The sequence below is a fragment of the Anas acuta genome, chromosome 11, assembly GCF_963932015.1.
Source record: "Anas acuta chromosome 11, bAnaAcu1.1, whole genome shotgun sequence".
In the NCBI taxonomy this organism is placed as follows: domain Eukaryota; kingdom Metazoa; phylum Chordata; class Aves; order Anseriformes; family Anatidae; genus Anas; species Anas acuta.
In genome coordinates this window covers 19,774,589-19,790,102 of record NC_088989.1, presented here as the reverse complement: position 1 = coordinate 19,790,102, position 15,514 = coordinate 19,774,589, and the positions used below count along the sequence as shown (strand labels likewise).

Below are 15,514 nucleotides of genomic sequence, written 5' to 3'. Positions count from 1 at the left end.
TAGCACCTTGTTAGTGCATTTGAAATCAAACACTGGCTAAACTGAAAGGAGTTCTCTTTGCTTTGCATAAGTACACGTCACTGTGGAGTGTGCCAGATAACCAAGGATAATGGCATCTTTATATATTTCCTTTGTAAGGGACTTCATAGAGTTGCTTGGATTTTTTCTTTCCTGTTTGCAGAGCATTTTGGGGAAGGGGAGAAAGGAGAGAGAATAATAAGAACAACACAAAATCTTTCTTCCTTTATAATTCAGATTAAGATGAGAATCCAGGGAGCTCACCTCCAGGCTGCTTAGGGTTATTTTGTTGTTGTTTTCTTCAAATGTAGCTTTTTGATGTATTTGAAACAAACTCATCTCTAAGGCAGGTAGCACTGCTATCTTGGTATAAGAAGTCAATAGAAGCATGCTGTATGATGCACCAATAGTTAACTTTAGCAACTACTATGCAATCACTTGGGGTCTAAATCTCTTTTTATGAGAAAAAATATCTTGCGAAATACCAATATTTCATAGTGTGATCAAGCATCTTACGTGTTGTGTTATATATATGTATCATTGAATGCATATTGATTGGTTTGGATATTTTGACTTTCTAGTTTTGTTCAGTATTGGGTTTTAGCAACATAGGAAATAATATGTAATTAAATATATTTAAGGTCTTTATTTTGACAGACAATGTTTCTATATTGACAATATCTTCTCTTTGCCATGCTCATGAAACCTGAGTCGGAAGTGCAAACTGCCAAGCCATTCCTTTCCATAGCTTCATTTTTCTCATTAAAAGTATTTGAAGTATGTATGCTGTATGTGCTCTTCAAGTATTTTGTAAAATGTTGCCCTCAGTTTCTGACTGGTACTGCTTTCTGCAGAGTCTCTGATGCCATTTGTTAAATCCAATATGTGAAACATTCTTTGCATCCCATTCTAAAATCCATACGTATGTAGTCTTACGATTTTAGCTAACTAAACAGCTGCCATCAAGGGATCTGAGTACATTGACTTGTAAAGAAACCTGTCTATGCCTACCAGTTCTAAATATGCTAGTGCAGGATACATCTGAAAAAATCTTTGATTTTTTTTTTTTTTTAATGTTTTGGGTTCTTTTGCTTATCCAGTTTTCAAGCTATTGCCATGATTGGCTGCAGGATCTCCTATCATTTAGCACAGTTCAAATTTGTTTAGACTTGGTGCTGCTGACTTCATGGTGTTTTTTTTTTGGTCCTGTCTAGCCAAGATTTGAACACTCTTGATTGCACTTGATAACTAGCATTCAAATTAGTATTCTAGGACCTTGGCCAAGAGCACGCTGCTTATAGCATAGTTCCACAGATTTCAGGTTGGAAAGTAGCACTGTGATCATCCCATCGGATCTCCTGAGTACCTTTGCTCATAGGAGTTTCTTGGAGGAATCTCTGATTCACAGCCAGGCCTGCTGACTGAAGTGAAGCGTGTTGGTTAGGAAAACACCCAGCCTTGAGGTTACAGGCAGCAGCAATGGAGGCTGCTGGCTACCTCCCAGTGCTTCGTTGTGCTTTAAGGAAAAGAGAAAGTGTTTTATTGCTGATGGGAATCTGTTGAACTGCAGCTTGCAGAATAGTTATGCGTTTGATAAAAAGAGTTTTCCCATGATGAACTTTGTTTTGACGTTCTTTGTTTGGCTTTGAAGTACTTACAGACTGTCATCAAATAATCCCTTTCCCTGTCTGAGATGTGTAGATTGAGCTCCTTGAGTCACGGCCAGGATGCCCCAGCTCTTCCGTGATGTTCATTGCCCATCCTTAACCTGTTTTAAGGTGCATACTGAAAAGCGTGCTCTGCAGTGGGAAATGCATTTTTGCAACACAGAAGATTGTTCTTGTTTCCTGCTCCCCCTTGGGCCTCTCGTTTCGGCTGCCCTGCAGGGAGAGCTGGCTGGCAGTGCCCCTCGTGTCTCTGCCTCCATGGCTTGACAAGGCTGGCTGCCAGCCCGCGGCCGCCTCCGGCCTGACTTACACAACCCCGTGTGGGTGAAGCGCTGTCAGAGTGCTTGTGCTCAGCTTACGCAAGCACCTGGATCTCTTTGTGGCCTCTCATCTTTATGCTTCAACACTCCCCTAATTCTTTTAAGGTGTAAAATTTATTGGTGACTGTGCTTTTTTCGTGGTTTGTTGTAAAAATGCAAATCACTTCATTAGAATAAGAGCAAAGCCCTGCAGAACCTCTTGATTATCATCAAGGATGTGCAATTTTTATATGTATAACTTAAATTGTATGACTGATTACTTAATTTTTAAACAACTTTTCTAAATGGATATTTTCTTTTCTGTATCATTCTTTTTTTCCTTAATATGAAACAAATGCTTTAGAGAAATGTGGGTTCATTATGTCAATGCTATTATCTTTATTAACCCAAACATATAATCTCATTGGAAAGTAGCCAGGAGCTGTTTCTTATAAAACTGTGTTGATGTTACCCTTTTCATGCTTTGCTGTTGAAGGGAAGGGAAGTTATATTTTTAGCTGTGACTATGTTTTAGCTGACAGGCTAGTATTATTCTTTTGGGCAAGGCTACAGAATGTCAAGCTTTGCAGAAGGGTCTGTAAAAAAAAAAAAAAAAAGTTACAAATGTGATTCTCTCAGCTTAGTTCTTAACCATTGTGGGAGACTTTGATTAATATATCCCGGTCGGGGGTGCAGTATTTGCCTTTGAGTGTTTTCTAACAGGTTGTCAAATGGTGTTAGGAATGCAAGAAATGTGACAGCTCTCTCTTTAGCATTTAAAACTTCTCTCAAGATGTTTCCAAACTCCAGATAAATTATTGTGTGAACATTCAGGAGCAGGGATACCCCAGTCTGCAAAGTGCTTTTGTCGTGGTGAAAGTTCCCTGTCTCTATTTTCCAAGTCTTGCAGTTATGCTACAGGGAAAGCTTGTTTCCAGTCTCTGTATTATTTCAACACAAAAGATTGTATGTTGGCTTTTCCCTTCAACCCTGCGTTATATCCTTCCCATAGATCTGTTTCCAGTGGCAGCAAGCAGCTGGTACACAGTGTGCTGTGGTGCTTCCTTGGGCACCCCAAGGAAAAAAGCAAGGTGTGAGAAAGATGAGCTGCCTGTACTGCGGGTCACGGTGCTGTGTATCCACAGATCTGCAGGGTGTACTGAGGAGCTCCTTGTCAGCTTTGTATCACATAGGTGAGAAACCTGGGCACAGAGGGGTGAGGTGCCTGGGTGTGGATGAGTTAGAGGGCTGAAGAGTGGGTCAAGAATAAAGAAGTTTCTCCAGAATGCATGAAGCCCTTATTAGAGTTTTAATTAAGGGGTGCAGAGAGAACTGTCACTTTGAGGGAAAGCAATGTAAAATGGCTAGACAATATAACTAAATTCAGCATGTGATAGAATGTGTGCTTGTTCATTCTTAGTCTTTTCATAAAAACAAATACATGAGAAGTTTTGAAATGCTTATCTTAAACTTGCCTATGCAGCCCTCGTGTCTTGTCCACCTCTCATGTTCTCTGGGAGAACAGGATATACATGCAGGTAAACAAAGGCTGCACTTATTAGAGGGTGATGAAGGAGACAGAAGCTCTAAGATTGCCTTTGGGTTATTTTTTTTGTCTGCATATAGTGGAAGAGACACAAAGCTAACTGGTGTTAGGTGTGGATGAAGCAGGCTTCCCAGAGCGCAGGCAGCAGAGGTTGACCTGGATGCTGTGGCTGGTGCAGCCCTGTTACTGCTGCCATTTAGTGCCATCCTCAGTGGGACAAAACCCTTCCTGTGTCTGGGCACAGCCAGGCTGCTCCCAGCCCCAACGTGGGGACGTGGGGTCACCTCCTGCCTCCAGCTGTGTGAGGAGAAGGCCTTGAGCGGCCCGGTCAGCTCTGGGGAGGAGCCCCAGGGCCTCTGGTGGCCCCTCTGCTCCATGCTGGTGCAGCCTGCTCTGCTGCTGGGTCTTCAAGTCTTCAAGTATCCCATTGTACTGGGTAGATGGCAACTAACAAGAAATGGCTCTCAACTGCATTTATGTAATGGGAGAAGGCTTTTCTGAGAAGAATTTAAGGTGTATTCATCACTGTGTAGGGATAAAGGTTTGAAGAACTCTACAAATGCTTCTCCAGCCACAGGTTAAATGGCTTTCAGCCCAGCTGTCTGCTTTTGGTGGGGAGTTTTGAGGTGTTTTCTCTTTTTCTGCTAATTTGAAACTTTTTGAGTTGGTTTCCTAAAATAAATATATTTGGTCTGCAATTAAAGACCAAGCCTGAAGGCTTCTTTGGTCGATGCCTTCTAAGATGGAAAAGATGGCCTAAGCCTGTGACTAATGAATCCAGCACAGTTCAAAGGCTTAATTTTGGATGGAGAAAATGCATGTTCTGACTTTAATAATATACTCCATACTAAACGTGATACATGTAGTGTATTTCCTGTTACTGCATTTGTGGTTAGATGTAAATTCTGAAGGTAATGGTTTATCTTAAATGACTTTTCTAGATTAGTGTATTTGTGAACAATAAAAACTAATTAACGAAAATATACAAGTCAGTATGCAAATGTCATGTATTCTTCCCATCCTCAGGTGTCAATAGGTTAGAACCAGTTAAACATTTGTTTCTACCTTTGCTACTACTGCAAAGAAAATTTAAATCACAACTTATTTTGATGAGACTTGAAACCCATGCAAACATTTGTGTTCGTATCGGATGTACATGTGAAACCACTTGACAAAAGTTAATGTTACTATTCAAAGCACCTCTGACACTGGTAGGTCTGTGCTAGGCAGCTGCATTTGTGTTATTGAGGGAACAGCTCTGTTCTTTCTGAATGCTTGTGGCTGTAAACAAGCGTCCTCTTCTTCACCTAGGGTTATTGGGGGTTATAATTAATTCACGGGTAACGACATCTCACTTTATCAATGTGCTTTACAAACTAAAGGACCAAATTGATAGGTTATAGCAAGATGGGAAATGGTAGCAATAATGGGATGAAATTGAAAGGAAAATGAAATTTGCTGTTGGAAAGGCAGGACTGCATGCAACACAAGAAGCAGTCAAATTAAATTTGCTAGGGCAAATCTAAATAAAACTTGCCTTATTCTGCTAATTTTTTTTGTGCTGGTTAATTTTGCTGGCAAAGCTAATTGGTCAAATGAGCATTACCATTTACATGCTGAATATTAACTTGGGATAAATAGCATTTTTGCTTCATGTTGGAAGGCTGGGAGCAGCGGTGCTGCTCGGGCCGGGCCTCTCGTGTGCCAGAAGTGGCGCCTCATCCTTCGGGGAGAGAGCTGGCCTCAGAGAACAGTAAAGCACGGAGTTGTGTGCAGTAAAGATAAAGCGATGGGGGTTTCGTACCCATAAAATAAGCTAATTAGAGAATTGTCTTGAAGGAGAGAAGCTTAAAGAAAAAACATCAGTGGCTTCTGTATGCTTGCCAGTGGCTGTCCTGCTGCTGTCCTGGTCTGTAGATGATGTTCATCTGCCATGAGCTGCCCAGCTTCTCTTCCTCTCACCAGGCTTGGGAGGGAGACACCAGCCTTCTGAGGGTGGTGGCATCTCCTCGCTCTTCCCTTTCACACACTTTCAGTCACCTGCAGAAGGTTAGGGGGCAGCGGCAGCTGCCAGACTTCTCTTTCTTTTCCTGCTGTGGCAGCCCAGGCCAGGACGGCTGCAACCACTGGCACTAGCACACGGGTACTTCAAAACCACAGCTATTAAATTATCCGGACATCAGCCCTTGTACCTTTAGGTATTTGCATAATCTTCCAGGGTATCCAGCCTGCAGCAGATACTCTTTAAAACTCTTAGAAATGAAAGCAGAAGTCAGGATGGTGATTTCTGTACCCTGCCCACTGCAGGTGGGACACAAGAACAGAATAACAAGCACATGGGAATTTAGCTTCAGCTCGTTGGGATGTTGTCTCATAGCACTGGACATTTTATGTATCCAAATACTGTGTTTATGGATGACATGAAGTAAGTGATGCAAAAGGCTTTTTAAAAGCAGCATGAACTGTTGTGTAAACTTTAATGAACACTAGTTCAGAAGTGAATTCCAGAAAATATCAACTCTTATGACACACATGAAATTTTCTTTTTCCTGTGGTGTTTTTTTTTATTTTTTTTATTATTATTATTTCTGTGTTCATTGAGAAGCAGAAGCTGTACTTTGGTGATCTGATGTAACAGGTTTTGTCTGTTTTCTTCACACATTTATTTCAGTTTCATTTGAAATAGTCATTTTGTGAGGCATGCCTGGACTGTTTCTGGTATTTCATCTAGATTTATAGGCTTATGTGGGACCTGTGAAGCACTGGTAATTAAGAGAGTTAATGGGGTGCTACCTGCGTTTAATTCAATTGCTTGTGACATTAACTTCTTTCTTTTTAACCAAAGGTTATCATAGCATAGTTGGGTTTCAGGGTTTTGATCTGTAAAGCAGCCTCTGCCCAAGGTGTTGGGTCTCTTATGTATTTTCATGACCCTTGCATACAGCTTTGATTTGAGATGCTGATTCACCTTCCTCCTGCACCTTGCAGGACAAGTTTTTTAAGTTCTGACGTTCAGAGGTGAATTTCATTGTTACTCTGCCTCTTCTCTTAAGCAATTTAAAAAGTTGCAAGCTGTACCTGCATCCAGCGGGAAAGAAAGCTCAGGCTTTTTTACAGTGCCAGATGTAGCCATAACAATTCAAATTTGGCTCCAGATTTTCTGTAAATTTCCAGCAAGAACTCAGGCAAATAAGTGTAACTTCCTACAGCCTTTTCTGCAGGTCCTGCTCACTGAATTGTGAGCGTCCTTTTGGGCAAGGACTGATTTTTCTGCATTTGGAAAATGAGCTACCACTGGGAAACCTCACTAATACAGCTAACGAATAGTAGGCTGTAATTCCACAGAGGGTGACTTAGTGAAGAAAAATGTTGGCTGAAAGCTGATGTGTAATGAAGCTGTAAAAATTTTTCCTCGTTCGCAAGTTGTCTAATGGCATCTGTTGTTTGTTCGCAGAAAGGGGATTTTCTGCGTTAGGACTTCTTTAAATGACACACACTTGTTGAGTTGAATATATGGGGAGTGGGAATAAAAGGTTCTAAATATCTTTAAAAATTCACAGCATAGGCATCATAATAATAAGAAAGGCATAAACCTGGTACATGAGTGTAACTGCTTCAGTAACATCTTCAGCCCTTCACAGTCCAAAATGCTATGTCTGAGCCTGCTTGTGCTCCCAGTTGTCTTCGGGACTTCCTCTGATAGTGGATGAAACAAGTCTGAAATGCAAAAAGTGATTGTACTCTGTGAGTGAAGTTTTCATTTTAAATAAAAATTGCTGTTAGTTTTCATCTGAGATTTATTATTGTTCATTTCTAAAGGCCTGTGAAATTACTGTAGTTTTCTGAATTACAGTATCAAAAGGTTAGGTAAGCCATAATTATTCCTGTTGAAATCAGTGGCTACTTCTTATAGAAGAAGGTGCAAAAAATTACGAAGATGGGTAAGATCAGATTTTATAGTTCTCTGTATTATATCTTGTTCACTAGCCAATAATTGATATTTCTACCAGAATTTTTCAATTAATATTGAATAAGCTGTTCTTGGATTAACTTAAAAAAAAAATCAGCTCTTGGAAAACTTTCTTTTGGCAAATTTTCTCTAGCATGTGAAGGTTTTGAAATTGTATTCCGTAGAAGAAATTGGAGAATCAGATTCTAGAAATATGAAATACTGATGGGGAAAGGGGAGACCCATCAATGAGATTGGGGCATCTGGTACCATGCATTTCTCTGCCAAACACAGGACAATTCTGAAACCTGCATCTCGCATGTTTTATAAATGACATAATATCCTTTGGATCATACATCGTCTTCAACCCTGACGTGGAGTGAGAATCTGGTCATCCTCCATAACACTAAGCAGTCCCCACAGTAGCTGCCCTGCACAGGTGTGAGCTCTATTACTTGTAGATCCTATTATTTTACTAGTTACTTTTGAAACTTTCTCCAGAATTATGGTGTTTCCCTGAAATAGACAGTACTGATAATAGAAAATTTAAGGAGTTAATGGTGATATGGAGGTACCAAGTAATGTGTCCCAGGTTCACAGCAGGAACAAATCAAACTCCTCTCTCACCTGACAGGGTCTGGTGTGTGCTGTGTGCTCCTTCCATGCTGGGTGTCCCACTCTCAAACTTGTGACAGTAGGGCAGACCAGAACTGTGCTTTTGTTCATAAATCTACAGTAAAATTATGTATAGCAACGTAGGAGAAACCTATCAATGGATCCCACTGCTGATGCATATCTCAAGGTGACGTCCGATTAGAACAGCAGCTGCAGTGCATGAGCAAATCTACAGATTTGGCATATGGATGTAGAAATCAGCATGAATAGGTGTTCATTCTGCTGATTTAGATACCTGATTTCCCCTCTTGGGAGTGCCTCTTCAGTTCCCTTTTCATCACTATTGTGGGTGAAAGATGACAGCAGCCCTTGATGGGACTGTAGCTGACACAGCGTGTACGTGACAGAGGTGAGTCCTTCCCTCATTTGCTGGCCTAGTGCTTCTGCTTGCCTCTGTCTTCACCGACTGACCAAAATAGGTTCTGAATTGAGGACTTTGTCCTGTTACGCAAAATCAAATAGCTATCTGTAAGTATAGCTCTGCAACTTCAAGCATTTTTAGGCATTTCTATATAAAAAAATAATCTTGTGATCTTATTTTTATTTTTTTTTTCCATCTTGTCTCCTTTACAGGGTGGTAATGTAGGTTATTCCCAAATCTATTAGCCCCTCACAACTAACTAGGGAAGGAACTTGTCTTCAGTGGTTAATCTTTCTTAGAAATCTTCTGTAACTCAGGTGAAAGCCAGTCTCATGCTTGTGTAACTTACCAAGACTTAGTCAGAGCCCATATGTTACAACCTGGAGGAAATGATGCTTGGGGATGACTAACAGAACATGTTCCTGCTGTTAATTTGGGTGTCATTCCAGAAATTTAATTCGTAAGCCTTCCCTTTGATTTTATTAACACATTTACTTACTAATTCCAATCTTTGCTATTGTTCCCTGCCAAGGAACTTAATGAAGGGATAAATTTTATGTTAACAAAGAGAGAGCTTTGGTAGCTCTGCCTGGGAAGAGCGGGGAGAAGCAGAGAGCGTATGTGATAGAATGGTGTTTGGTTAGCAGAGTTATGAGTTACAAGTAGGAAATTCAGTTCGATGTGTCTTCCTGCTAAAAACATCTTTTTACTCAAGTCTCTATGAATCAGTATGTAATTTACCAACAGCAATTATATAAAGTACTAATGGGGAATTATTTTTCCTTCCAAAAATAAGTGAATAGCTTTCAGTGTTTTGATGCTTAAAATGGATCACATAGGTATCATCTGGTTTGCAGCAGGGAGAATTAGAAGGCAAAGAGAATTAACGAAGAGAAGGTAGCTTTCACAATTTGTACCTCTTCCTACCACTTGCTATCTGTCTGTTACAGACTGCCTTTCATAGTGAAGTATACATTGTGCAACCCTAAACCAATTAATGCACATTTATTTGTATGAAAGGTTAAATTACGGAGCCATAAATCACCCAGGCTGCGTGTGTGACTGGGCAGTGCCTGTACCCCTGCTGATACTGTGCCTGCGATGCACCATTAATGCATGCTGTTGTGGCTTATTCCTGCAGAAGCACTCGGTAAATATGTAACCGCAGGAGGCCAAAGTAGCTGTGATAATAAAATGTTAAATTCTGAATGCCGGGTAAGGTAGCTGACCACGGCTCGGTGTGGCTGCACTTGGGAATGAGGCTTTGACCCATTCTGCTCTGCAGCCTGCGTGGCAGTGGATGCAATCTCTTATCTGCTTAAAAGAGTGATTTTCCTCTTGTGTCTTGTGTAGCTCAGTACTTTCCCTGCTGCTAGACGTTATTCTAGTTATGTCACTGCAGTGAATAACAGACTCAATCTGAGTTTGCATTGTGCATGTATGTGCGAAATTAATACATCGATGGTGTGAGAAAGCTGCTGCTTGTTGTATCTGGTCTCGCTGTGGCTTTCGTTCTGACTGTGCTGCAGACAAATTCTTTACTGAATCCTTTTAAGCTGACTATTCCTCACAGTTTATTAAAATGGAAGAACAAGGTAAACTTTAAGATTCCTCCTTAGCAATAAGACAAGCTGAGCAGCTGACTCACTTCTTGCTTGGTTCTGTTTAAATTCAGCTAGTCTGGAAAAGTTGAACCAGCTTGGTGTGATTGTTATGAGCTTTTGAAGGTTGAAGTTTATTTTGGAAGCCTAGGTGCTATGTAGAAGACTTAAGAAGCTTTCAGTTATTGTAAATGGGAGTACGATGCAGCCCCCGAGCCCAGACTACATCCCTGTGAGGAGGGAAAGAGCCGAGCACCATGGGTGCCTTAAAAGGAGACGAAGCATGGAGACATCTACAGGTTAATACTGATATTTCTCTGATCACCCTGCAAATATTTTCCAGCCTCTTTTCACGTCTTGTACCTTGAGGAAGCTCAGGGTAGAAGTGGTGCCATTAGAGCAGTGAGGCAGACCAGCCAGGTGCCTGTTGGGCAGCTCAGTGCAAGGCTGTGGTTGCGCTTGTTCAGCTCTGGAGCAACGCTGTGTGTAGCAGCATCCCTGGGAGCCTCCCTGTTCGGCTGGATGGTGTCGCAAACATCTCCCATGCAGACAGCACGATGGTTGGTGACTCAGTGGGTGAATCTGGAAACTCACTTTACTCCCCCAGATTTTCATAAATTTCATTTGAATTTGGATTATGCAAAGTGATGCCTTATATCCAGCTAAGTGGGCTAAGCTTTCTTTGGTATGGCCATTCCAAAGAATCCTGTTCCTCATCTTAAAATTTGATATCTTAAGGTTGTTTCAGACTTACATCCTTGTGTCCAGCACAAAAACTTTCCACCTTGGGGGGATTGTATGGCAGGGAGTAAGTGTCTGTGACCCCAGTGAAGTTTTTTGGGTTCAGAATAAATGCCGAATGAGTCACACAGTTCAACAGAGGTGGTTTTGCTGCTCCAGAGTAGAAAACAGTTCAACTGTTAAGCCCTTTCAGAAACAGTTTACGTTTTGGCAAATGGCTCGTGTCAGGTTCAGCCTTGTGGAATTTAAAAAGCTTGGTTTGCACCGTCTGAGATGAGACCCCTCCGGTGGGTGTGAGCTCATCCTGCCAGGGCAGCAGCTTTGTCCAAAGCCTCATCCTCTGCTGCTTCGTGTTAGTAATGGGCCCTGGCTGCCTCCTGGGAAATGATAGCTCAGCTATTGTTTTGATTGGGGGGAAAAATCCAGATTCTTCCCTGTAGTTATATGTGAAATCTGTATTTGTCTTCCAAAATCATTTTGTTGCTGTTGCTCAGCTTGCCGTCTTAATACTTTTGAAGTCAGTTGTCAATCCCAATGCTCATAATACGTAGAATATATGGGATATGATTGTCTGCGACGTCTGAATGGTCTTTTAAATGTTACTCATAAAGTAGCAGTGGAAAATTTCTTGCAGTGCTCAGAAATCTGGAAATGAGAGTCAAAGGGTTTAGTATTATTTTTTTCATTAGGAGTTTTTTTTCAGAAATTACTGGATCTGCAATGCCTTCTTTTCCTTTCTCTGCTAGCCCACACTATGCTCTTCCTGCCTCACACAAGGACTTGCTCCTTTTCCTCCTTAATAGCAGTGTGTCTGATTTATTCTACAGGGTTTAAATTAAGAGGAAACTCAGCAGTAGGGGAAGTAGTGATGGATTTGAAAGCAATTCTCAGGCTCTCTTGTGCTGGCTCATTAGACAGCCTATTTTTTTTTTTTTTTAAACTTACAGAAAACACAGTAAGTCCAGAGCAGCAGCAGCAATACTGCCTTGCTCCTGGCAGTGGGAACCTGGTGTGCGGGTGCCCGCCTGCTCCAGCAGCTCTGCCAGGGCATGGGGTGCTCCCAGCCACCCCTTGGTTTGGGGACACAGGTCCCCATGGCCACCCCTGTGCCAGCCCAGAGAGCGTTATTGCTAGGAAGAGGTTCTCCTCCCCCGTGCTGCTGGAGAAGCAGGCTTTCTGTCTTCCAAGAAGAGCTAAAATATCACTGTTTCAACCCGGTTTTTCTTCTTGTGAAAGCTCTGTGCAAAGCTGGCGTGTTTGCAGCCCCCTGAGTACTCCTTGCTGTGCCCAGTTTGTTGCAACCACAGGCAAGGGCACACCGTATCGAAACGCAGCGACCTTGCTGCTCCGGATCTCAGTTACAAGTAAGCTGGCTGCCAGTTGAATTCATGTTACGAACATACCTGAGTTAACTGAGAAAAGGAGAATGTCCGAGGTTAATATGTGAACTAATTAATTTTAGTGATTCACGAGCCTGCCTTTCTGTAAGTAAGAACAGTTACACAATTGTGCCTTTTAGGGAACGAACACGATTCATTTCTAGGGCAGCGGACTGCAGTGCTCCCAGCCCCACCGGCTGGCCACGGGAGATGAGCTAGTCCATGGCTATGTGGTCTTCAGTGATATGCCTCTAAAGGGGCCAGAGCACAAAGCTGAGCTTCCTGCTGTAAGGTTTAGATGGTGTTAATTAGACCCCGTGTGCACCCCCCTGCAGCCAGGACGTGGGCTCTGTCTCGTGGGCTGGGGGGCTCCCGGCTGGAGCCCACCTGTCTGTGAGCCTGCAGGAGGTGGCAGCTGATGGGGAAGCACATAAAAGCCATTTGGGAGAACTTGGTTGATTTATGTCTCTGAGCTGCATATGCTCATTTCTGGCAGTAAGAGCTCTTGGGGAGGGAAAAAAAAAAAAAAAAAAAAAAGCCTTTCTTGGGCTTTACATACATTTTAAGCTCTTACTTTACAGCCTGGACTAAATGCTCCCAAATTTATTTAAGAATGCTGCAGAAGTTGAATGTAACATTACTCACATTTCTAATCTAAAATAATAAATCACAGAATCACAGAATTGTCTAGGTTGGAAGAGACTTCAGGATCATCGAGTCCAACCTCTGACCTAACACTAACAAGTCCTCCACTAAACCATATCATATTGCCCTGTAGCCTAAAGAAAGAGCTGAAGAACAGTTCTGAATTAATTTTTGCCAATTTTCAAGAAAAGTCTGTAAAATTAAGCACAACTGCAAGTGAATAGAGAAATTGAGGTGGTATTGTCTTAATTTGTCCCTAGAGAAATGGAAAGATCCGCACTGCCCAGCGTGGTTACTCAGGGGACCTCACCTGGTAGTCCCTGCTATAAATTCCCAGGTGCAGTCATTGACTGTGCTGAGTATTCACAGCTGTAAAAGGAAGCAGAGGCTTTGCTGTGGCTATGTTGTACACCTGGAAATGAAAATGTTTTTATTAATCTGACAGATAATGATCCTTACAAAAGGAAGAAGTAAATAGTCATATGTTGATACATCAAGACACTGGTATGTTTGTGTTGCCGGAAATATTAGTGCTGTCATGTGGCATAGCACAGACATCTCTTTGTTCCGAGGCAAGTCTTTGTCTTCTTGACACTGGATTTAAGGCGAGTGCCCTAGTTCATACACATGGCTCGTCTGTTACATAAAAGATTTTGTAAGTGTTCTTGATACAGGCATAAAACAAATCTAGAATTATGAATATTGTATCAGCACAGTGGCTTTATTTTTTTGTCCATTTAATACTAATAACAACTTATTTTGGGTTATAGGACAGAAAATTAACAAAAGTAGAGAGACAGAGATTTAAAGAGGAAGCAGAAATGTTGAAAGGTCTACAGCACCCAAACATTGTAAGATTTTATGACTTCTGGGAATCCTGTGTAAAAGGCAAAAGATGCATCGTACTGGTTACCGAACTGATGACCTCTGGAACACTAAAGACGTAAGTACTGTGCTCCTGGTGAGCAGTCTAAGAATAGCTATGGAAATTTTTAGAAAAATCCTACTTTCACATTCTGAAAAAAAAGCATCTCAAGATAAAAGGAAAAAATGGAGCTGTTCTCTGGTGTCTGTCGTGTGTCCCTATGTTTGAACTGCATTGACTTGGCAGGAAGAATTTCGGCCTCCACCTCCCTTTCCCCGTTCTTCTGTTTCAGTTATGTAATTGGAAGCAGTTCTCCGGTCTGTTTCATCTGCATGTGAAGTTTCGATCTGTCAGGGTGTGATTTTGTGATGGCTTTTGAGCTTGTATTTGCATGTTTTGTTACAAAATTCAGATAGAATAGTACTTGAATGGTAGAATCTCTTTTTGAAGCAAGAGGTGCTCTAGGTTATCTGCTAAACAATATTATTTAATAGCTTTTGATACTGACAATCTGGTTAAGGTTGATATAAAGCACTTGGCATGAATTCGGGAACAGATTTTCAGCCCCAATGGGAGCAAGGCTCATCACTGCATATATCCAGTGTGCTACTCTGGTGCATTAGCCGACTGGACATTTTTCCAAAATGTACCTTCCCCATCAGTGTTTTAGGTGAATGGAAGAAATGCAGCTGTGTGATACACAGGTCAAAGTCCTGTGTTAAAATTAAACTTCAGTATTATTCAGTTCTGAATATGTGAAACAGATTTTCTAAAACTGTTCTCTGCATGAAGTGATTTGCTTTACTATTAGTCTTGCAAATATTTGGTTGTATTTGCACCAAAAATGCTTATTCTCTTCTTCCCTAAAAATGAATGTTCTGAATTCCTTTTCTAAAAAGATCTTTCTTTCAATTTGAAGATATTTCTAAGATGCTATTATGGCATCTAATAAGAGGCTTTTATCGAAAACGAATTTCAGCTGTTGAAGCCCCTAGAATCTGTAATAACACTTCATTTTCTTTATAACCATTTCTGTGTGTTTGTACTGCAGGTATCTGAAGAGATTTAAAGTGATGAAACCAAAAGTTCTGCGTAGTTGGTGCCGGCAAATCCTGAAGGGTCTTCTTTTCTTGCACACAAGAACTCCACCAATAATTCACAGAGACTTGAAATGTGACAATATTTTTATTACTGGACCAACTGGATCTGTGAAAATAGGAGACTTAGGACTGGCAACCCTAAAGAGAGCTTCATTTGCCAAAAGTGTAATAGGTAATCATTCTGTTCTCTTTGGCTTCCTTCTGTTGGTATAGTGATTGTCTTTTTAAGTTGTCTGTCTTTGACACTTCATGTTAGTGTTTTTTTCACTTGTAGGCTGGTAGCAGAGACTTAAGTGGTTTTAGTGGCTGTTCCCTTTATACCACCATAAAAATCTCAGTCTGTAGGGCCTATGAAAGATCATCTACCCTGATCTTTTCTTCCTTCTGTATCACAGTGTTAAATTTTTAATTGAAATATTACTTTCCATCCACAAATCCTTCTCCTCTCTCCTCCAAAAGAAGCAGCAACAGTTCCCAACAGGTTGTGTGTACCATCCCCCTGAGAACAGGCTCAGTGCCTGTTGGGGAGAGAGGAGAAAAGAGGTGGAGGAGGAAAGACAGATGATGGTCTGCTCTTCACAAACCAGGTGGCACTGTGAAAGGCTCTGGGAAGCCCTTGGGAAGACTTCTGCTGCCAGCAGTGCTGGGATAACAGTTACTTTGCTGAA

At 41.4% G+C, this 15,514-nt stretch overlaps 1 protein-coding gene across 1 annotated transcript in view; it reads left to right on the top strand.

Moving 5' to 3' along the window:
- The window catches only part of WNK2 (WNK lysine deficient protein kinase 2), a 110,741-nt gene that overhangs the window by 27,561 nt on the left and 67,666 nt on the right, over window positions 1-15,514 (top strand). The window contains exons 3-4 of the mRNA XM_068694091.1: window positions 13,652-13,824; window positions 14,798-15,018. Coding sequence (XP_068550192.1) covers window positions 13,652-13,824; window positions 14,798-15,018 — 394 coding nt within the window. The remainder of the gene's footprint in view (window positions 1-13,651; window positions 13,825-14,797; window positions 15,019-15,514) is intronic.